Source organism: Drosophila navojoa, chromosome X (genome assembly GCF_054131105.1).
Source record: "Drosophila navojoa isolate 15081-1374.11 chromosome X, UAZ_NAV_1.0, whole genome shotgun sequence".
NCBI lineage: Eukaryota > Metazoa > Arthropoda > Insecta > Diptera > Drosophilidae > Drosophila > Drosophila navojoa.
The window spans coordinates 23,902,473-23,926,408 of NC_142895.1; the positions used below are offsets into that span (position 1 = coordinate 23,902,473).

Below are 23,936 nucleotides of genomic sequence, written 5' to 3' on the forward strand. Positions count from 1 at the left end.
AACGCCAAACGGCTTATATCCATTAGATTAGCAAGCGGCGCTGCGGCCGCTGATGATCATCATCTCGAATAGACCCACTGACCCACACTCAGCAGGGCCGATCGGGAAAACAGTTCGATATGAAGAGCAAACCAAGCATCAATTCGTCAATCTAAGCATTAAGCAAGCAATTTGTCTAAAAAGCAAACGAGACTCGATTGAGGGAGTATTGTAAATATCTCCTTGTAAATAGAATTGAAGATGCCCTAATTAATTGAGCCTATTGAAAAAAAATAAAATGATAAATATAATATATATTACATATTTGATTTATATTTTAGGCGTATGTATCAAAAAATAAATGCATAAAATCGCGTTTCTTAGATGGGATTGCTTAGCGCTTTCATAATTTCCCCCAAGATAGGGCCTCACTTCAAAAAGGTAGCCAAGACTAAGCCTTGATTCAGAATTGTTTCACAATCTAAGGCACGACTGAGTATGTTTTATACCCACAACAAGATACAAAAATATAGGCTGGTAAGCCTAGGCGGACCTCAGCTAGGGTTCCTCTGAAAAGCCTTGATATGCTGAGTCTCTCCATCTCAGTCTTAAATGGACTAGCCATACCGAAAGCTCATTTGTTTTTAGTAATACCAATTTCTAAGTGCAAAAGTTCTCTTTTCTTCTATTGTAACCTCAACCAAACTTATGTGAACACCTTCGCTCCCTACACGAACACATCTCTCTTACCAATGCCTTCTCTCACACATTCCACACTCTTAACCTATGCCCAATCTGATTTTTTTTTTATCTTATAACTTTTTGAACTTTTTCTCAGTTTTTCTATTTTATTTTTTTTAATTTTGTTTCATTGCTTAATTTTAATAGTAGTACTGGTCTAGGTAGCATGACAATAACATAAAGAAAATAATAATAACAATATAGATGATACATAATGGGGTAAATCTATCCCAACTTGGGATTCTGGCAAATACACATATGAAAACAAAAATTGAAGAGAGAGATTCGAAATTTGATGAAAATTTGCAGCTTTTCTGTGGAGCCATCACTAAATATTAACTAAATAGAGTTTCATTGATCTAATTTGTGTAAATCTTCAACCGAGTGATAAGATAATGCATTTCATTTTTAAAGTTTTCCCTACTCCAAGTAATCATTATAATAGAGGAATTCCTTAACCATATACACACATCTATATATGCATGTATATGTACATATACATATATCTGTAACTGATCTAAGTTCTCTTGGCCGGAGCATTGGCCCAGGCTAATTGCTCAGCCATTGTCCAAACAATGACGACGTTCAAAAACTTTCAACACTTGATTTAATTAGCGCCCTAATGATCAAACCGATCGCAGGTGATCGTGATCGTCATCGTTATCGATCGAGCCGCTAATTTAAGTCGCGCTTCGGCCAAAAAAAAAAAGAGAAGGAGAAAAAAATAGAAGAAAAAAAAAATATATATATATATATATATTTAACCAAGTCATCGCGTTAATTGCGTAGAACCCGAAAGCGAACGATAGAGCCGGCGATAGAGAGCTGGTCAGCGATCGTGATATGGAGAGAAACTGTCGACATCATGATATTGGCTAATCGAGAATAATTGCCTGATGATGCTCGTCAGAGGTCGGAGTAGAGGTGGAGGTAGAGGCAGAAGCAGAAGCAGAGGTAGAGACGGTACAAAGGTATTAGGCAGGGGGTACAAAATGAATGGAAACTAAATTTGTCAAAGGTATTAACGATAGAAACCTTCGGCCCGCTGGATGTAAACACCGACCCGTCAAACAATAACTGTTGACAGCTCGTAAATTAATAATTTTGCACAGAGCCGAACAACAACAGCAACAGCAACAGCAACAACAATAACAAACAACTATTATTGAAACAGGCAACAGAGACAGCAAGCTGAGCAACCAAAAAAAGGCACAAACACACGGAACAGTAGCTGCGGCAGGAGGAGCAGGAGCAGGAGAAGGAGAAGGAGGCGCTGGAGGAGGGGCGCAAATTAGCCGCATTTCCGCCTCGCACCGATCGACATCGACATCGGCTGACACTTTGACTTCCTGTGGCCTTTCCCATCCCCTTGCAGACATCAGTGCAGCACACAGAGAGTCTCTCTCTCTCTCACACACACACACACACTCTCTCACTCTCTCTCTCCTTTGTCGCTCGACTGCTTCTGTGTAGTATATTAATTTCATGCATAGCAATTGCTCTCCTTCAATTCTCCTGCTATTTGGGTGAAACAATTCACAATTCGAAATCAAAACACATTTCGTTACGCATCTCGGGTATTGTCTCTATATAGAGCAGACTCCATAGTGCAGTTTGTTTTGATAGTTGCCGACCAAAACGGAACAATTCAAAGACTGAGGAAGTCGCCCAACTGCAGAATAGAATATATTAGGCCTAACTAATTGGGATCTAATGCAGTTCAAGTTTCCATGTGCCAAATGTGATGACGATAGAGTTAGGGTAGAGTATTGTAGAGAGATGATCTTTGGTCTGAGTACTAGATGTTAAGTAATCGATGGGGGATTTTATTATGCTATAAAAACGATATTATATGATATGTATTATATATAGAGAACTTGGATTAGGAATTTAAATAAACAGGAATCACTAGGCTTTGAAATGCTGAGAAATCATTTTATATGAAAGATATGTGCGAAAAAATTAATATTAAAAATATAATTGATTGATATATATTATTGTACTATCATTATATAATATTGATCGATGCTGAATTTACTGCCATACATTGGTGTTTCTGCATTTTTCTTTGTCTTCGCTCTGTCTCAGTGCTCTCATCTCCCGATATGCTTACTAAAGACGAAACAACACGGGAAGTACTATATGGTTTATCTTAAAAATGATATTTCAATAAAAAGATAATACTAGACATTTTCGACTGATAAAAACAGAAAATCTATATATGGTGGAAATATCTAGGCTATGCTATGCTTTTCGAACTATCAAAGAATTCGATGATTGAGCTATTGCTGATCTACTCCATCGCCTAAAATTTGGTTTAGTGCATCTTTAGGGGGCGTGGCACATCGAATACTCATACTCTATACAGCTTTTAAGCCTTGGCCCAATTCATCCAATCAATTCCTGACTGTAACACTCAAACTAGTATTAATGCAAAATTCCTTAAAGATCCAAACGAATCTCTCTATGTACAGAAGCTCTTCAATGACTGCGCCCAAAACTGTGCTACAAATATCGATCAGCCAAAATGGGGGGCTTACGCAGTGCGCGCAGTGATCGAGCTTGGCGCTGACGGAACAGACGCTGTGACAAGCAACTTGGAAGCAATTTGTGAGCATGACTTGTGGAACTGCCGGCAGTAGGAGAAGATCGGAAGCTGTGGAAACTGCTTGATCATCAGCTTGAGCATCAAAAGTGGAATCAAGCTAATTTGCTGCAATGGAGCTTACAGAATGAGGCAGACGCTGATGACGATGCCGATGCTGATGCTGATGTTGATGCTGAGGTTGATGCTGCCACTGGCGTAGACGAAGGGAATTGAATTTGACAGCTATTTATGACTGTCGATCGACAGGTCGACAGATCAAAGCGTGGGCAACGACGGACAGCAGCGGCCGGAGAGTGAAAAGTGTGGGAAATGCGTTTTCTACGAAATATCCGGTAAGCCAGACAAAGGTCGCATTGTGCTAAGGACGTTGCGTTCGGTTGCGGCAAGTGTGTCAACCTCTCTCGCTCGGTCTTGGACTCGTTTGTACCTGCAGCCGTGTTGCCTTTGGCATGGCCTTTTATCATACACATTTCCCTGCTACAATTTTAATGCGTATCTCTGTCTCTGGCTCAAACGGCATAATAAAGCAAGTCCATATCCCAACAAAAAGAAAAGGAAACACACAGAGAGATAGAGCTCTGAATGGAACACATTGAATGCATGCGTGCGTGCGTATACCAATATTATATGGTATATATATACATATGCATGTGTGTGTGTGTGTGTGTTTCTAATAGCGCACACCCATCAACAAAAAGTTTACGGCAACTAATGAATTTTCATGGCGATTCCTGCGGGAAATGCCAATACCTTTCAACGTTGTCTCGCTGCTTGCTGACGCAGTGGCCCGCAGACACACCATGGAAGCCACAAATATACAGCGGGACGGACAGACTGGCTGACAGACAGACGGGCAAGTGCGGCGCACCCAACCACCCAACCACCCACAAAATGCGACGGCAAGCGCTCAACAAAAGGAAACACAAACCGCAGCGCACGGCCAGCACTAAGGGGGCTCCCTCTCAAGAGCTATTCAACCAAATGTTGTATAAATGTAATTCAATACTTTTTTCAATCTTCCAGTTGCTGTTGTTACTGAAACTGTTCTTGTTCTTGTTCTTGTTCTTGTTGTTGTTGTTTGACAGTAAGTAAGCCCATGGCAGAGAGAACAACAAAAACGTAGCGAAAATTGTTGCTAGCTCACACACACACACACACACACACACACACATACATATATATGTATATATGTATATATTTGTACTAGCCCACACACGCACAACAAATTGGAAACACATTTTACCCTCCAATTACTTAAATACAATACTCGTTGCGCTTGTCGTCCATCGAGGGGCGGGCTGCGTGGGCGGGGCGGGGCGGGGCGTGTGCTTGGGCTCGGGCTTGGTACGGTAAGCGAACAGGGAACGACGGCCAAGAGACTTGCGGCCCAGCCACAGTGTCGCATTGGATTTTGATGAAATCTTTGAAAATAATTAAGACGCAATTAGCTTCCATAATTCCAATTAATTAGTCATGGATTTATAAAACTTAAAAAGTTATAAATACCAATTTGTTGTCTGTGTGTGCAGAATAGATTTTTACATTTATTGCATTCCTTTGTATTTCATTTTTATCATATTCAGATCGGCAAATGAATTAAATGCAATTGAATTTTATTTCTTGTCCAAGTGATCGCATTTTTGCATAACAACTATCGATACTCAAGCTATGCAAATGAGCAAAAGGAGCGGTCTAACTATCGATAGGCGCAGCACTAATCGCGCACTGTGCCAGCGGCTTATTAATTGCACGCAAACGCACACACACACACACACACACACGTGCACTTTTCTTGCAAGATTGCTTGTGTGTCACATGTCTGTCTCTCTGTCTGTCTGTCAGTCGCTCTTCATGCACGCTTCACGCCAACAGGTCTCTAATTTCAAGCAACAACACAGGCGAACACACACACACGCACACACACTCACGCGCCTATTCGCCTGCTCTATGTGCCTCTCGCTCGCACTTGTGCATTTGCATCGACTGTGCGTGCTATCAAAAGGCTGAACTGAATAAATGAAGGCATGATTGAATGTAAGTGTGTCCGTTTGGCAAACTCCTTCCCTTGGGTATTCTCTAGAGAGTTTAGCGCTTTGTGCGCGCTAATAGATTTTCTATTACCTACATCGAGCAACCCTCCCACTCATCCGCTCAGCCCCCTCGCCCACTCTCTGGCTAGCGCTGTGCCCTGCGCTGCCCTCGTTCACATGCATGACCGAATTTTCATTTAACAACTCCCAGCGGAGTCAGCATCAAGGCAAACTGATTATTATTATTACTATTATCATCGTCATCATCATCTCCATCAACATCATCATTATGAAAGGTTGCCAAATCACAGCCAGCCCAACCGCCAGGCCGCTGGGCCACTGGGCGGACGAGCGGGCGAGCGGTCGACCGCAAACGCAGCGGGCGGCATTTCTCTTACACATGTCAATATTAGATTTACGATTTGGGCGAAAGTTAAATGGGTTAAAGCCAAGCCCGCTAAAGGGGGGGGGGCGCTGACAATGATGAGCCATGATGAAGGATGAGCAGCCGTAGCTAAAGATAATGAGTGGTAGGGGAAGGGCGATGGGGGAAGGGGGGAAGGGCATTTAGGGCACTTGTGCATCGGTTGCAATTCACAACATATTTCGGTTAAACAAATTATTATTATTAATAATGAAACAAAGCCGCTCAGCTCAGCTCAGTTGCCATGTCAACCCAGTGGGCAGTGGGCGTGGCCGTCAGCAGAGCGAACAAGTGAATGAATACAAAAAGAAATTCGAATTTTAAAAATGAAACCAAGTTTGATTAATCCCAAAAAAGTTATTAAAAAAAATATAAATTAAATAAAAAAAAAATACTCGAATAAATTCTGTTGCAGTGCATAAATTGTAATTTAATTAATGCGAAAAGGGCTCAAAGAAACCGTTAGCTCGTGCACGTTTTGTTGACCCAGTTAACAACACGAAATGCCCAAATCCGGCGGGCAGGGGGAAAAAGTGTAAACATTTCGTTCAATTAAATTTGAGTGGCTGAAAATCGCATTGGCACGGGGTGTGCACGACTAGCCAAATACCCTAAGCTGTGAAAGGAAAATAAAAAGCGAATAATTTGAGCTGTGAATTAAGTTTCCGATAAAAAATCATTTTAGACTTCTTATGCACTCACGCACACGACCACACTTATGCACTCACATGCAAAGGCACACACACAGCTATGTATGTACATACGTACACCCACACACTGGCATAAACACAAACACTCATTCACACACACACACACCTACGCATACGCCTACATATGAGCTTACATACATCGACTAGATTCTGATCTATTATTCATTCAAGTTCTAGATGAAACTAACGAAAGATTCCGAAATATCGGAATTTTCGGAAGGTTCCGAATTTTCATCAAATAACTCAAACTGTTTATGTCAAAGCATAAATCTATATTTATTTTATTTTTTATGTGCAATACAGCGAGTTATATAAATTTCATTTTTCTTCAGCACAGGCAAAAAAAAAAAAAAAAACAAAAATAGGAGAGACAGATAAACAATATCAGATCAGGCTCAGCTACTCGTCTAAATACCCTACTTAAACATTTATAATCATTACAGGGTATTCAAAATCAGCATGAACTTAAAATCTTTAAAACAAATAGCAAAAACATGTAAGGTAATAACAATATATTTATATATAGAAAGGTAAGGAGAGAGAGATAGAGATACAGACGGAGAAAGATAGAGAGACAATAATATAAATAGTAAATCATTAATGAACTTTTCATTTGCCTAATAATAAAAAAAAAATGTCAGTACTTAATAACTTAAACAATTTTTCAACTTACAAACCAAATTTTTGTTTTTAAAATAAGAAATAAATAAAAATGCCAAGATATTTAAAAGGTTTAAATATTAGGACGTCTCACACCACTTTATACATTTTATGTTAGAGACTAGAAAATTACCTTTTTATTCAAGTTTCGCACCTTCAACGAAAAATGAAAACTAATTTCGAATTCATGCCAAGGCGCCATCTACATGTCAGCTATGCTTTTAGTTTAGCAGGCGCATTGCCAACCATTGCAAGCTATTGCAGACGCTCAACTATCGATTGGCACTGATCGATGATCGGAGCAACGCTGCTCAAAACATATGTGCGTGTTTTGTTTTTGGCGCGCATTTCTCACACTGTTGTGCGTGCGTTGTGTGTGTGGCGCGCGTAAACGGAGAGGCGAGTGAGTTGGGAGCGGCAACTGCGTTTGCAATTAACACAAAAATACATAAACACTGACAACAAGTGTGTCAGGATGCCAGCCGGCACAGTGAAAACACCAAACTCGACCCGCGCGAAAGATGCAAATGCAACCAAATCCGCGGATCGCAATGGCAGCACCGGGAGCGGCGGCAAGAAATTCGTGCAGACGCGTTTGCCCTTTAAGTTGATAGCGCCGCTGGCGAAGGGCGGCGCAGCAGATGCAGCGGCGACAAAGACAGCGGCGTCCACGTCGTCGGCTGTCGAACTGGACTTGGACCTGGAGGAGGTGGAGCCGCGCGCTGAGCCGCGTAAGCGCAAGTTGTCCTATGGCAGCGACACGCTGCCGGAGACGGAGCAGCTGCGTCGCTCCAACAGCAAAGAGAATCTGCAGCTGTTCGCTGCGGCCTCTGTGACCAGCAAGAAGCCCAAAACAACGGAGGCCAATGCCGACGATGTCATCGAGCTGGATGACGACGACGACGAGGACAACGACAAAGACAAAGACAAAGACAACAAAAACGACGGGGAAAAGGACAACGCCAAGAAAGTCGAAGACAAACAGTCAAAGAGCAACGTTAAGGAGAAGAAGTTGAAGGAAAAGCCAGCAGAGGGCGGCACTCACACGCCCATTCAAATCAAGCTGCCGTTGGGCAACAAGCGAGCCAAGCGTCGCAAGTCCCTAAAGAATCCGGAAGCAGCGCAGCAATCGCCGCAGCCCAAGCTGGGGTCAAGCGCTGAGCGCAGTGACTCCAGCGATGACATCGAGGCCATAGCCGAGAGCCTCAATCCGCAGAAGCGACCCAAGGTGATTGCAGTGGAGTCGAAGGCGTCGCCCAAGGCGAAAATACCCAAGGTGGATGGGGCCAAAGCCGAAGAGAAGGCCAAGGGAAACGCTGAAGTCCAGGTGAAAGCTTCGACAGCGAGTGCAAAGTCCAAGAAGGACGACAAATCCAAGGAGGAAGCGGAGGTAGAGCCGAAAGCAGACGAAGATGAGGATGTGGTGCTGCTGGAAAGCAGCGCTGAGGCTGAAGTGGAAGCTGAAGCAGAAGTTGCCGTTGTGGAGCAGCCCAGTGCCGACATGGACGTGGACGTGGACACAGACACACTGATCACATCGCCAGAGAAGGAGCAGAACACGAAACAGGAGGAGTCATCGGAGACAGAGAAAGAGACGGAAGAGGAGGGCAAGTCGGCTAGCGTTGCGCCCGTCGTGGCGGAGAAGCTGCCAAATCTGACGCCCAAGCAGCAGCGGCTCATGGAGCAGCGACGGAAGGCGCGCGAGGAGAAGGAGCGCAAGCTGCAGGAGGAGCGGCGCCTCAAGCAGCTGGAGAAGGAGCAGCGCGAGCAGCAGCGGAAGGCCGAGCGCGACTTGAAGGAGGAGCAGCGGCGCAAAGAGCGCGAGGACAAGGAGGAGCTGCGCCGCAAGGAGCGCGAGGAGAAGGAGCGCAAGCGTCAGGCCGAGAACGAGGAGAAGGAGCGCAAACGGCAGGCCGAGAATGAGGAGAAGCGCAAGCGCAACGAGGCCAAAGAGGAGATACAGCGCAAGAAGGACGAGGAGCGACGCCGCAAGGAGCAGGAGAAGGAGGAGGCGGAGCTGAAGAAGAAGCGCGCCGCCGCCACATTCAGCAAATTCTTTGTGCCCAAGCAGCCGAGGCAGTCCATCAGCGGCTCGCTGGAGCACGAGCAGAACAGCAGCGACAGCGACCCCAGCCACGCGAGCAACCAGCAGCTCGCCTTCCGGCCATTCCAGGTGAAGGACGACATGATCGTGGCCCCCGTCACTCGCACCACACTCGCCGCCGACACGCGCCAGCTGCTGGACACGCTCTTCCATGTGCCGGACGACGACGACGAGGATGGCGAGGATCTCAACGAGAGCATTGGACGCACCAAGCGTCCCACACGCGCCCATCTCTATCTGAACGAACTGAGCCAGGGCAAGCGCAAGCCGCTGTCCAGCAAGCGGGATGCCCGGCTGCAGCGGTGCGCCAAGGACGAGGAGGATGACGACGACGTCCAGGTGGTTGGTAAGTGCATCGCCTCACAGCCCTTAGACACCTTCACTATTATCATCCCTGCATCGCTTCCAGATGACCTGGTCAATGCCGTGGGCACGCCCATTGTGGTGGAGCGCCCTAAGCAGGTGCCATGGATGCGCGCCAAGTATCTGCACTTTGCGGACAATCGTCGCCCGCCCTACTACGGCACCTGGCGCAAGCGCAGCCAAGTGATCACCGCGCGCCGCCCACTGGGACAGGATAAGGTGTGCTACAATAGATTCTATAACCAAATGTGCTTCCATAGCTTAAATCTTTGCGTTCCCATATTACAGACTTATTTCGACTACGAGGTGGACTCGGACTGCGAGTGGGAGGAGGAGGAGCCCGGGGAGTCGCTGAGCGCCAGCGAAGATGAGAAGGAGCGCGAGTCCGAGGAGGAATCGGAGGAGGAGTACAACGAATGGTTTGTGCCCCACGGCCATCTCAGCGACGAGGAGCTGCAGAACGATGGCGAGCTGGAGGATGGCAATACCCGCGAGGCGCAGAAGGCCAAGCTGCAGGTGCTGCAGCAGGAGTTCGCCCAGGAAATGAAGAAGCAGACCAAGAAGATCAAGCCCCGCCTGCTGGGGCCCGTCTGGCTGGACGAGGACGGCAACAAGTCGCAGCTGTGCCCGGCTGTCTTCATCCAGACCATCGACATGTACGGCTGCTGGCAGCTGCAGCCGCTGACGCTGGAGCCGCCGCAGGAGTCCGGCGAGGAGGAGGAGCCCCTGGAGGAGGCCAAGGCCAAGCCAGCGACACTGCAGCTGGGCGAGCAGCTGCTGCAGCAGCTGGTCCGGCTTATACACGGCAACAGCAACGCCAAAATGTTCCTCATCGCCGAGTACCTGGAGTATCTGAAGACCCAGATTCCGCCGGAGTCCCAAATGACGCTGCCCTCAAAGACGATGCTGCGCGAGAAGTTCGATGAGCTGGCCACCTGGAAGCCCGTCGAGAAGTCCGTTGGCGCCGAGGCAAAAAAGTCGAAGAAGCCCAAAAAGCGCCTCTGCTGGGTGGTCACGGCGGAAACGCTGCACCGATTCCACCTCGACGAGCTGACGCTGCAGAATCAATGGAACTACACGCTCACGCCGAAGGTCAGCAAGGCGGACACCTCCTTGGCAGAGGCTTCGCTTACCGCCGACGCGGCCAATGCGCCTGGCACACCCAAGACAGACGTCGACAAAGCGGGCAAGGCCAAGGACTCGACGGCCAACACGCCAACCACATCCACAGGTCAACCAGCGGCGGCAGCCACAAGAGCCTCGAGCGTGAAGAAACGCGTCAATCTGCTCATGTCCGTGCCGCGCGATCAGCAGTTCCATGCGGCCACCAAGAACGCGCTCATCAGCCAGTATCTGCGCAAGAGCGAGGACCCGCCCGCCAAGCCGAAGCCATCGCCAGCTCCGCCGCCAGGCGACTGCAGCGACGATGTTGTTCTGCTCTCCGACTAGCCGGGGAATCATATACGACCTTGTCGCGCCCCTTGCGCCTAGCATCTAAGTTTGTCTAGCCATAGTGTTCTCTGTAGCAGCCGAGTGTGTCGTACTGTACTTGGATAGTCCGGCGATGCAAGTGACGCAATATCCATTCACTTGCCTTGCTCTGTACTATCGTGATCCAAAATCACGTCACTCCGACGGAATATTTATGAATAAACTTTTTTTTTTGTTTCACTCTTTTTTACTGCAAATAAATATTTATATTTATATTTTATTTATTTATAAATATTTATTTGCAATAAGAAAGAGTGTCGAAAATATTTTAAAATACTAAATTTTAAATGTATCAAAAATACGAAATAAATACTAAGATAAATAAGAATTCAGAATTTTTATATAATCCATCACTATATAGTATCATCATAAATGCACATATGTCTGCATGGATAGAGAATCTATAGTTTCAGCTGCAAAGTTCATATCTTGAAAAATTATTTTTATAGACTTGTATATATACATACGAGTATATATTTGTATACATCATATAGATAGTGATTTCATTTGCATAGCACTTGGTGCTTTATCTAGAGAACATGAGTGGACTCTCGCATGAGTAGAGCCCGTGGAAGGTAATCAATATAATAGATCGATTTCATTATCAATAAAAATAATAGAGAAATTCTACATATAAGATTTTGTTAAAAGGTATTTAACTGACAGAACGAGGCGTGGTAGAGCCGATAAAGCATATATATTCCTGATTAGTACAACGATCAGAGTCGACCTAGACCTATCCATTTGTCTGTCTTGCAACCTATGAAAATTAGACTTGCAATTCTTTTAGTAATTCCCTCTATGGCGCGGGATCAGGTATATCCATTGAAAAAGAATTTGTTTAAAAATGATTTTCAAATATTAAGCAATATCTCGTATTTTCTTTTCTGTCATAATTCGTATAACTGTTCCACATATCACTGATGTTCACTTCTAAATATAGTTGATATGTTGCAGAGCTTTACTAAATAGATATTTAATGGAATATGCAGATAATATACTGAAAATTCCATTGAAAAGTAATCAAACAAAAGGCTATGGATTATATTTCGGAACGCACAGATCCGACTGCTATTCGAGCAGCGTCGACTAAATTTCCATTAGGTATATGGGTTTTAATTTGTTTTTATTTTTGCATTTATTTGTAAATTAATTTAAACATTATTAAATATACATTCTCTTAAGATGACCGACAAAAAAGATTGCTGAAATACAGATACTTGAGTTTGTCATTGTTTTTCGATTTTATTTTTCAAAACTTTACTATCGTTGCGCTGTGAGTGTGTATGGGTATGTGTGTGTGTGTGTGGTTGTATATGTATACCTGTGAGCCTTAATAGATTTTATCTTTAATATATATTTCAGTTAAATAGGCTGATTTCCATTTATTGCAATATTAATCGTTGTCGTCGTCGTCGTCTTCGTCAGTTTCGCATCCCAATTTAAATCAAGCTATCCTAAGTCCAGCCCTGTCCGAGCCACCCGGAACCCTAATCGAATATATGTATGTATGTATGTATATGTGTATACCCCCCCCCAATAGGCTTTTCGAGACATCCCATTTCATGTGCTATCTACATTCGATCGATGAAATTCATATTTTTGAAATAAAAATCACAATTTGAAGGCGATGCTAATTTGAAATGATCAACCACATACATATACCTTGTACAGCTATGCGAATGGTATCGTTATACAAAAAAACAAAAAACTAGCTATAGATGGAACGCACATGTCGTGTATAAAATATGTATATAAATATGCGCAGATGTACCGTTATATTATATATAATAAGGCAAATACGTCGAGGGTCAAGTTGTTGCAGGAGGTTGAATGCAAAACGAACAAAAAATGGATTTATATCTATATATATATAACGATATATATATGATGTGTATATATGTGTGTGTATGAATGTGTATGTATTGTCTTAGAAACCAGTCATTTATGTATGTGTGTGTGTGTGTGTGTGAGTATATGGAAAGGAGTAAGCTCTGCACGGAGAGCAAGAGAGCGAACGAGCGAGAGCGAGAAGGAGTGCGTGCGTGTGTGTGCGTGTGTTGGTGTGAGTGTGTGCTAAGAAACAAACAAAAATTGTCAATTCAAATAAAAATACACAAAATAATAAACATTAAGTACTTAAGATTTAACTTCAAGTCATTTACAAGTCAAATTATGCTTTCGATTTTCTTGCTGCTGTCCATTGATGTGGTTAAGCTAAGCGTTTTCTGGTTGCTCTGTTTTCTTTTTGGTCGTCATGTCTTTTAGGGTGTCGCATTCGTGTCGTCGCATCCGTTGATCCCCAGCCGTTGCTCGCCGTCCGCACCGTCCGCACCGTCCACAGCGTCGGCCGCACGTCAGGGCAGCAGCAGCGGCTTGAAGTACGCCCGACAGAAGATCGTGGAGGCCGATGGCGGCAGATCCTGGTTGCGATAATACATATTGCACTCGCGCTCCGTCAGCTTGTCGAACACGGCCGCATATTCGCGATGGAATGTGGCCATGTCGACGTTGGCCCGGCCGATGGCCGTCAGCGCCAGAAAGAGTATGTCCCGGTAGAACGAATGCGAACGCTCCACGCCGCTGCTCTTCAGCTTGTGCCGTTCGTTGGCCAGGCGCTTCAGCGGCGTTGCCAAGTCGTTGCAGCGAATCGCCGAAAGGATTTGCTGAATGACACTGCAAGCGCAACGCGATAATAATTCAGTTATACATCCATCTCTGTCTATATCACTACTCACTTCATGCTGAGCTGCGCCTGATCGGTCAGCAGCGCCTTTATCAACGGACTGGCCGGCTGCGTCTGCCGATAGAGAATGTACATGGGCGATCCGCTGGTCTCGCTGTGCAAGCTTAGGTTGTCCCATAGGCACTGTATGTGTACGGTCTTGACCTTGGTCAGTGGATCCAGCTGCTCCTCATCGCTCTGTGGCACAGAATAGAAACACAATTGAGGCACTGTCTCTCTCTCTCTCTCTCTCTCTCTCTCTCTCTCTCGCTCTCGCTCTCACTTACCGTTGGGGGCAGACACAGCTCGGGCAGGTGGGTCTTGCCCTCGATGCGCTCCATGAGCCACAGCAGATTCCAGTAGATGATCGGATGCTCCTCGACGAACGTGGGCTTGATGAGCGACAGGTCGCCCTCCTGGGTGAGTATGTTCTCCAGCTCCTTGCGCAGCACCAGCGGATTCAGATATGGCACCGTCAGGCTGCTCTTGTCCGCAGCCACGCGCTCGCCGTTGCTCTCGGCGTCGGCGGCGGATGCGAGCCGCGTGATCTGTACGCTGAGGAAGGGCACGGTCAGCTTGTTGCACGCATGGCACGTGGTGTTCAAGTTGGAGTCCTCCGCCGACCAGCCGCTCATGATCTCCTCGTCGTAGACCAGCACCGAGCAGTTGTGGCACTGCGAGCAGGTCGTCAGCTGTATCAGGACATCGCACTCAGGATCGCCGTTGCTCTGCAATGGATCAAGGTACCGTTAGATTCAGTTTGCACTGCGCTGCCCCAGCTCCTACCTCCGTCGGGGTGCTGTAGAGATTGTCGGGCAGCACGGGCAGCGAGTGCAGATGCAATGCCGCATTGGAGCTGTTCTCGCCCAGGGGCACCAGATTGTTGTAGCTCGACTTGCGCGACTCGCTGAGCCGGCCCCACGGATCCAGGTCGCTCGAGACACGCCTCAACTTGCCCTCGTCGGCACCGCCAGCGGCGTCATGGTCCTCGCCGCCCGCAAACGCCTCCTGCTGATGGGGATGGTGATGGTGATGGTGCTGCAGATGGTGGTGATGGTGGTGGTGGTGATGGTGATGGCCATGCTGGTACCCATTGTTCGTCTTCACCGGCGTCGAGTTGGCCGATATCGCGCCCTTGATCTCATCGAACTTGCGCGTCAGCGAGTTGGCCGCATACTTAATGCTGCTCAGGCTGCCCTGGATGAGCTCGTTGGACTTCTTGCTCGTCAGGCTGGGGCTGTTGGAGAGTGGGCGTTCGATGAGTTACGATTTTCAAGTCAAAACTCCTTTCACAGTACACACGATTAATAACAACAACAACAATAACAACAACAAGAAATGCTAGGACAACAGCAGCAGCAGCAGAGTCTAAGTAACTGTTCCTTGGCCTATCTTTCCTTACATCTTCACATCTTCATAAACGAACTATCATTGGGATGATATTATCAATTATCGAATACTTTAATCTAACAAAGTTTCTTTTGAAAGATCTGTATTTGGACGTTATACTAAACTACCATCATGATATAATCAACTATATAGAGTTTCACATTTAAGATCTAGCAAATAGAATATTGTTCTGGGATTGGAATGAGTTAGCTAATTAGCTGAACGTTTTTCCAAAAACAGCTTGAGCAAGCCAATAAAAGATCTTGAGATTAGGAAAGACCCTCAGTCTTTAGGCCCTTAAAAACTCCATATCCCTTTAATAACTTCTCTGTTAATCAATAGATTGCAATAACGACTTCAGTATATGATCTACATCTTCAATTTAATGTAGTACAATTAGCTAATAATAATTAGGCATAAACTCCCATACATATAGGACAGATTTGCTATCAGATCAGATCAGGCCAGATCGATGGGTTCACACATGCGAACAGACGGACAGAGCTAAATTAACTCAGCTCGTGGGCTTGATTAGTCGTACACATACATCTTATGGAGTTGGCCACACCTTCTTCTGCCTGTTACATACATTTTGACAAAGCCAATGTACACTTTCAATTCCTGTAAATATTTCCCACTTTTCAAGCTTCAAGAAATCACTTGAAACATAAATATGAAACCACTTGGCGAAGAAATACAATAATTTGCTGCTGCTGTTATGAAAAGAACAGACTGTGAGAGAAAGAGAGAGATAGAGGGAATGTTAGAGAGAGAGAGAGTGAGTACAGACACTAGAGTGAGATAGTGATAGAAAGTGAAGTACGCAAGTGAGAGCGAGAGAGAGTGAGTGAGCGAGATAGAGAGCGAGTGTCGGGTGCTGCTGTGGGTTATGAAGAAAACGAGGTTTACCGTGGATGTTGTGGTAATGTACGTAATATGAATAACTGTAAACATTCAGCGTGAGTGAGTGAGTGTGGGTGGGTGGATGGGTGTGAAAGTGGGTGTGGGTGTGGTTGTGTGGCTTGTGTCAAACCTTCAATTGCCCGCCACCAACAACGACAACAACAACAACAACAACGACAACGACACCATCATCAACAACCGACGATCGAATTGCGTTAAAGGACAACCCAAAACCCGAAACGTTTCGTATTGCAGTAACCGATCCCAGGTGAAACTTAAGTGGAATACATAAGAGTGTTCAATAGTTGTGTGTGTGTGTGTGTGTGTAAAAGCAAATGCTGCATGACATACTTGAGAAATATCAATATCAACCATGATTACAGTAAATTATTTGTTATTGTTATTGAACCTAGTTAATTACAACTCGATTAAAGATCTCAATTTGTGTAGTTCAGCAGTGAAATCTATATTGAGTGGAAGCTATGACGAGAGTCAAGTTTCCTGGGAAGTTTACTATTGACTGTACTTTGTGTATATTCGAGTTAATATTTTGCTCAGTGTTATGGGATAATTTGACTATATATAGACTGTAGCTATATAAATTAGAATATAAATGACTAATTCATAGAATAATTCATAGAAATTAGCATACTAGTAAATTCACATAGCCATCTAGAGCTTTATAATACAACTACAATCATGACATTCCCATCTAGAGCTATATAATATAGTTCCTTTTTTATAAAATATTTGAATATTGACAGATTACTGAGATTGCTGAGATATTGATAGACATACATGATAAGAGCCAAGCCCAAATGGATCACAAAATATATGAAAATATAAATGGACTATATGGAACCAGAGATAGCTCCCTACAGTTGAAGGAAATTCCTAATGGAAATTTCACAAATATTTCAAGCTACGAGTCAGAGAGGCTTGAATTAGGTAATCCAAGCCAATTCTGAAGTAAGGTGAGAACAGAATTAGAGTGAAACAGAAACGAATGCCGCAGCAGCGATTGCAACATGTGTGCGTGTGCGTGTGTGTGTGTGTGGGTGTCTAGTGTACAAGTTTTAAGAGCTTTGCTGACTGACTTACCTTATACTTGATATATTTTCTATAATATTGGCGGGCAATTTCAAGTCTTTCTTAAGGGACAATCGTGCGGGTGAATAACGTCTACAGTAAAAAAAAAAAAAAAACAACAACAACAAATACAAAACGTTGCACAGAAACGAATTGGAGCGATTCAGAGAGTTTTCATATATGGGAGATCCAAAAAGGCAAAAAACAGAATCGAAATAAATTCATTAATTCAAATAAATAAGAGTCTCAAGGAGGGAAAAAAGAAGTATAACAGTTTGTATGTGTGTGTGTGAGAGCGGTGTGTGCGTGTGTGTGTGTGAGTGAGGGTGGTTATATGCATGTGATGCGACAGATGAATGACACACAACATATACATATACATATACATATACATATACATATACGTATACATATACATATGCAGTGTAGTTCATATAGGAATTAATCGGGTCTGTTGCTTCGCTCTCGTCTGATTCGTGTTCGGCTGGGACTTAGTTACCCGAATGTGAACTTGAGCGAGGAGCCGATGTTGGCCAGGCTGTGGGTGACGCCGCTGCTGGCCACGGGCATCGTCTCGGACCGGTGCATGCTCTTCCCGATCTGCGTGGACTCGTCGAAGGTGGCGCTGCGCTGGCCCCTGAACAGGATCGGCTTGTCGCTGTACATGTTGCTGTTGGCGGCCGTTGTTGCTGCCAGCTCTGGCTGTGCCTCCGGCTGCTGTGTGGGCGTGGCGTCCTCTTCGTTCAAGGCGCCCAGCGGATCGTTCTGGGTGACGGGGGTACGTGGCGAAATTCTATAAAATAAGGGAGAGTTTAGAATTGAGCAGAAGCAAATAGAGAGAAGCGAACGTCAGGGAGGACTCATACTTGGTGGGGCTCTGCACACGCTGCCTGGCCTGATGTGCGCCCACATGCTCGTCAAGCTCATCCTGCTCCTGCTCCTCGTCCACATCCACATCGACATCCACGTCCACATCCACATCGACATCCACATCCACGTCCAGGTCGTAGTCGCCGCCAGCAAACTCCTTGCCCTTCTGCGGCGTCTGCGGCGCCGACAGCTCCGCGTGCTCGGCCTGTTGGTCCTCGTCCTCGTCGTCGTCCTCGCCATCGCCGATGCTCATGATCTGCTTGCGCGGCTTGTTCAGCAGCTGCGCGTCGCCGCCGTAGGTGGGCGTAAGGGGCGTGCTGCCGTTGGCGCTGTTGGCCGCCGACTCGCCGCTGATGAGCAGCCCGGCGCTGTTGACCACGTCCTCGGTGGGCAGCGCGTCCGCCGTGCCGCCCGCCACCGTCTGGCGCACAATGCTGCCCAGCTTGTTGCGCAGCCTGTCGAAGGCGGCAAAGTCGAGCAGGCCCCCGCCGCCGGCGCCGCCGCCGCCCTCGCCGGAGCTGGCCAGACTGCTGCGCGACTGGCCGTCCACCATCTCCAGGGTGCTCAGGTTGTGGTCGTGCGAGGAGCTGAGGGACTTGCACACCTTGGCGGCGGCTCGACGCTTGCCGGCGCGTCGAAACTGCGCGGCGCCCATGACCACGTTCTTGATGCGGTTCCAGCGGATCTGGCTGAGCGTGGTGCTGTCGCTGGGCCACTGCGACTCGAGCACGCAGCGATTGTAGAAGCCGTAGGTGAGCGCGTTCGGCTGGACGCCCGAGCGCTTCATCAGGTAGTGCAGGCGCACCGCCAGCACCGGCAGATTGTGTATGCCGCAGAGCTGCATCATGATGCGGTAGCAGAACTCGTCGCAGGTGATCTTCAGCTTGCTGGCGCGCACCAGGACGTCGTAGGCGGCCCGCAGGATGTCGTGCTCCTTGCCCGCGTGCCGCGTGTCCATCACCATGGACGGCAGAATCAGAAAGTACAGCGAGTAGCAGGTGGCCAGCAGGTACTTGGACCACGCCTCCGGATGCTGCTGGCAGCGGCTGGCCATCTTCTGCGACAGCTTCACCTCGTGCTTGGTGCGCCGTGCGATCGGCGAGCCGGGCGACAGCGAGGCGTTCAGCTGCAGCTGCAGGAACTGCGACAGCGCCGTCTTCTTGGTGCTTTGCAGCAGCTCCGGCCTCAGCGTGAAGTTCTTGTACACGTAGCTGGAGGCGCCGCCGGACGCCACGGACACATTGTCCGGCGGAAAGATGTACTTGGTGCGCTCGCTGCTCTGGCCCGTGTCCCAGTCAACCAGGCGCAGCTGCCCGGGCGTCTCGTCGTAGCCCGTCACCTTCTCGGCGCACTCGTCGAAGAAGCTCAGGCCGTGATCTCCGTCGGAGACAAAGCTGCGCTCCTCGATGAACCGGATGAACATCTGAGTTTTCATCAGCAGCTCAAAGAATTTCTGGTGCGACTATAAAGAGGAGCGAGCGAGAGGAGAAGAGAGAGAGAGAGAGAGAGATGTAGTGGGAAAAGGCTTTCTATAAATCACGTACTAAAAATACATTTAGCTAAATTAAAGTGAATTACTTATTGAATCGGGTTATTCATCAATGCTAACGGCATATCAATGATTCGACGTTTGCCGCAATGAAGATGAGATCACAAGACGTGACTCAGTGGATGCAGCATCATTTATTGGCTTTTGATTGAATGATTTCATATAAAGCAATTCTCGCCACTGGAAAAACTAATTCAAAAAGCCCCCAGCAAAGGGGGCAAACTTTTGCTTTTGATTGAGAGAGAAGTGCGAATGCCCTCTGCACATACATATGTATATATGTGTGTGTATGTGCGTATGTGATGTAGTTCGATTATACTACATAGTGTCGAGTTGTGGTTGATTGAACCGAGCAGCAATTATAATTAGTTTAATTACGATAATTACTGTGAGCGTAATTGGCCGACTTGGGGCATTTAAATATCGCCGCAGATTATCGGAAGCATTAGGAGATATCGTGGGCGAGCCCGCTAAGCGGACAGTGGTTCAATCCGCTGGCCGATTCTCCCAACGGGTTGCCTCTTGCTGACGCTGACGTCATCTTGGGAATGTGAATATTATTTGGAGATAAAAATAGATTGAATTCCACTTTCTAGATTGCTGCGAGGGAAACGCAAAAGCAATGAGCTTCAAGGCCACAGCGAATGAATCTACTGAAGCAGTTGTCCGCACGCAATTGCCTTGCCCCATTGTCTGGGGCCACGCCCCGGCCCCTGGCGCACCGCCTTGCCTTGCCTTGCCTTGCTTACCTTGTCCCGGGAGCGCAGAAAAGCTTTCAGCTGAAATAAGGCACTCGGATCCGTGGCGCCCACAGAGGGTGCCTTGGAAATTGGCACCAGATAGTCACGATAGCCCCGCAAAATGCACGCCATGAAGAGCAGAAACGCCTCTTGGATGCGCTGCTCCAGCACCAGCTGCAACAAAACGAAAAAGCGAAGCAAACACATTAACACAAATTGAGCTGAATAAAGTGAATTGAAAGGGGGAAGGGGAAGAGCTGTTCGAGGGGGGCCAAACTTGCCTCACGCTTGCGCTTGCGTATGTCCCGATCCAAGCTGTTGGTCGAGTCGTAGCTGATGGGCTTCGCGTTCTCCAGCTCGGTGAGCGTCTGTCGCAGCAGTCGAGCCGCGCGCTTTGGCAGCAGCTTGGGCGTCAAATGGCGCTGGGAGTCACACAGCTGTGGGCGAGAGATTCAAGAATAAACGAATGAACAGAGAGACACAGACAGAGAGAGAGAGAGAGAGAGAGTGGAGAATGCATACGCTGATGTTGTTGGTGTCCAGATCAATGCAGGTCACATCCGTGGGCGGCTCGTACAGATCGAAGAAACGCGAGTCGACGCCAATCAAATAAGGCAAAGGCGCATGCAGCACTTCGGCCAAGCCCAGCGGGCACAACGGTATATAGGGGCATTGCCACTTGAACGGAAAGAGTAGCGAGACAATCGCCTCAGCGACGGCAGTCAGAGTTGCGGGCCTACAAGGGAGAAGAGGGTTAGACAGAGCCAAAGATGGAGTCGATCCCGCACTTACCTGAGCGAGTGTATGAGTATCTTTTGTTCGGTGAGCGCCAGGAGGAGCACGTGCAGGCAGTTGTCGGTGCCCAGATTCTGGAGCAGCATGTGGAAGCCGGCGCCGCTGCGCGGCAGTGGTGAGTCCTCTGGCTGCGTGAGCAGAATTCGATCGTTCGACTCACTCGACAGCTGCAGATGTATGCTGGGCGCCGGGAAGGGCACCTCGTCCAGCAGCTGGATAATGTAACGCTCCACGGGTATCGGTATATTGACACCATACACGACCATGCGCTTGAAGAGAGAGAGAGAGAGGGGGTAATATGAGATCGGTTAGCGGGCGTCTGTTAATTGCTGCAGGCGCTTACGTGTAAATATTTCAGCCACTTGTCAAATGTGTCGCCAAACGGATGGTGCGAGAGCAGGCAGATGGCCTTGATCATGTGGAGCGAGTGCTGCGACGCAAACTCCTCATCCCAGCCGAGCAGCTCGCGCTGCTCCGCGGACAGCAGCGATTCACTGGAAGCGAATGTATCGTAAATTGAATCACGAATAAGTTTTTAAGTGCATTTCTTACTCGTAGTCCTCGTAGAAGGTGAGCGCTGAGCCGTACACCTTGTAGGTGCCATCGCTCACAGTTAGTACAAATGTGCTGAACACAGGGCTGATGGGTTTCCGCTTCTCGGTGCCATTGACGTGGGGCCAGGCCTCCAGGCTGGCACCCATGGGCAGGCAGAAGAGGGGCACGCTCGGACAGAGGTTGAGCGGAAAGTCCGTGTGATCGACGGTGGGATAGCGCAGCAGTATTTCCGGCTTGTAGCTAATGTGCTTGGGACGGTACATGGACTTCTTGTAGCACAGATATACATCGCTGCCCACATAGCCCTTGTTCAGCGTCTTGTAAATGAGACAGAAGGCGTGCGGCGGTCGTTCCCCTTTGCTCTGGACGATCACGCAGAGTTCGGTGACCACCAGCTCGTTGCAGGGCATGTCTGGACGGGCTCGACGATATGTGAGAAATGTTTTCGCCGACGAGTTGTTCACATTGGCCACACGGCCGCCGGGCGTTTCGGCCACTATTTCCGCATCCGACATGATGCGTTCGTGGCCATCATAGAGCACACCTTCAACAGCAGAAAAGAAAACCACTCGATTACGGCTCACATGTGGTGACTTCGATTCACTCACCGATGTCCACTAGCGGCGGTCGATCCTTGCCGCGTCGAAAGTATATGTAGCATTCAGTGGTGCGGACGGAGCCATGATTGAGATTTGCTGGCAGTCCAGTGGGCGTGTGCTCCAACAGCTCATAGCCATCGGGAATCTGTTCGCCCAGGAGCGGAAAGAAGACGCCAATGTCTGTGATGGGCTCAATTGTATTGGCCGCACGCAGACGGCCCGAGTCATTGAATATATTCTCCTGGAGCAGCTGTGGCTGCTCGGGCATTCCCGCAATCACAAAGTAATCCGCTATGCGTTTCTCCTCCATATCTTATGCTGGAATCGCTCGTGTGTTCGTCTCAACTGCAAAGAAATGCCAAAAAGGGGAGCTTTTAGTCGTTGCGATAAGATAAAATGGACGGGCAAAGACACATGCCCAGGCCACCGTACCAAAGTCGATACGGTGGCGGCAGCTGGCGCAAATCTTTGTTTACATTGCCGACGTCGTCGTGCTATCGCCGCAAGCTGATTACAAATGCACACAGCTCGAATGAAAATCAAAGCAATAATATAAATAAGCAACTTTGCTCGAATCTCGATACGAACGACAATGTCGCTGCCGTCAATGCTGATGTCGTGGATTTTGCTGTTGTTGTTGCCGCTGCTGTTGTTATTGTTGTTGTTGTTATCGTTGCTGTTTCATATTATGCTACGACCACAGCCTACAACAAAAACAAGTTCCGCATGATGATTCAACGACGTTTCCGCTGCTGCTGCTGCTACTACTGTTGCTGCTGCTACTACTGTTGCTGCTGCTGCTACTGCTGTTGCTCTTGCTGTTGTTGTTGTTGGCGTTCAATGATAGGCCATTTGTTTTGCTGCTGGTGATTTGGTTTTTGTTTACAGGAATCGAAATCCGCTGCCGTTGCGGTCGCTCCAGTTTCAAATGCAAAACTTACAAATCCGCTGATGTCGCATTTATCGTTGTGGCAGCTGCTTGAACGAAGCGCTGCTGCGTCTTTGATTCAGTTCAATTTTCAATTTTCGTCGTCGTTTTTGCAACTTCTTCACACTACGTTAATTTCTACACAGCGTTGCACAAACACACACTCGCACACCACACACAACACACACAGACCACACACTTGCACACATATGTAAGACACGAAATCATACATACATATCGATATGTAGGCGGCGACATTCGCCCACTTGCACTTTGTCTTGACTTTGTGCCCTTAACTATCGCGCGTCTTCTGTTCAATTTGTTACGTCGTAGATGTTTAATGCATGCCAATTCGTTGTGAATTAAAAGCTAGGGTTGTTTATGTATCGGACTCTGCTCGTGTCAAATTTCGATATAACAATACATGTATCGATTTGGCTTATAAATAAATGATCTTACTGTAGTTAAGGAAACGATTAGCGAAACAGTATTTGTGCTATATATTTGCTTGTAGCATTGTACAGAAATTTATTGCATTTAGATGAATCACCTTATATAGTGTCATTTAATAGTAACAACTAAATACATCTTTGAGATGAACATCTGAATTTGATGAAATATCGCCAAAGCTTTGAGATTGACCGTTTCCGACTATCGATTACAATGAAAAAAATTAAAGTCTTG

General features: G+C 47.0%; 2 protein-coding genes across 3 annotated transcripts; one reads left to right on the top strand and one right to left on the bottom strand.

Moving 5' to 3' along the window:
• The first annotated feature begins 7,479 nt into the window (after positions 1–7,479).
• On the top strand, positions 7,480–11,324 carry Caf1-180 (Chromatin assembly factor 1, p180 subunit). Its single transcript, XM_018110188.3, has 3 exons — positions 7,480–9,602; positions 9,666–9,838; positions 9,908–11,324. Exons 1-3 carry the CDS (start codon positions 7,628–7,630, stop codon positions 11,066–11,068), a joined length of 3,309 nt encoding a protein of 1,102 aa, XP_017965677.1. The 5' UTR covers positions 7,480–7,627; the 3' UTR covers positions 11,069–11,324.
• A 1,006-nt stretch (positions 11,325–12,330) lies between these two features.
• Crag (DENN domain-containing protein Crag) lies at positions 12,331–23,667 on the bottom strand. 2 transcript variants are annotated; one of them, XM_018109996.3, is made up of 15 exons: positions 23,487–23,667; positions 22,334–22,669; positions 21,723–22,269; positions 21,514–21,664; positions 21,168–21,439; positions 20,898–21,111; positions 20,657–20,812; positions 20,385–20,549; positions 18,083–19,548; positions 17,716–18,009; positions 17,229–17,309; positions 14,622–15,072; positions 14,123–14,563; positions 13,849–14,033; positions 12,331–13,786 (listed from the first exon to the last, which is right to left on the bottom strand). In XM_018109996.3, exons 2-15 carry the CDS (start codon positions 22,632–22,634, stop codon positions 13,468–13,470), a joined length of 5,043 nt encoding a protein of 1,680 aa, XP_017965485.1. In that variant the 5' UTR covers positions 22,635–22,669; positions 23,487–23,667; the 3' UTR covers positions 12,331–13,467. The 2 variants fall into 2 exon arrangements, with proteins under 2 accessions (XP_017965485.1, XP_017965486.1); XM_018109997.3 differs by lacking the exon at positions 17,229–17,309.
• Between the last annotated feature and the right edge of the window lie 269 nt (positions 23,668–23,936).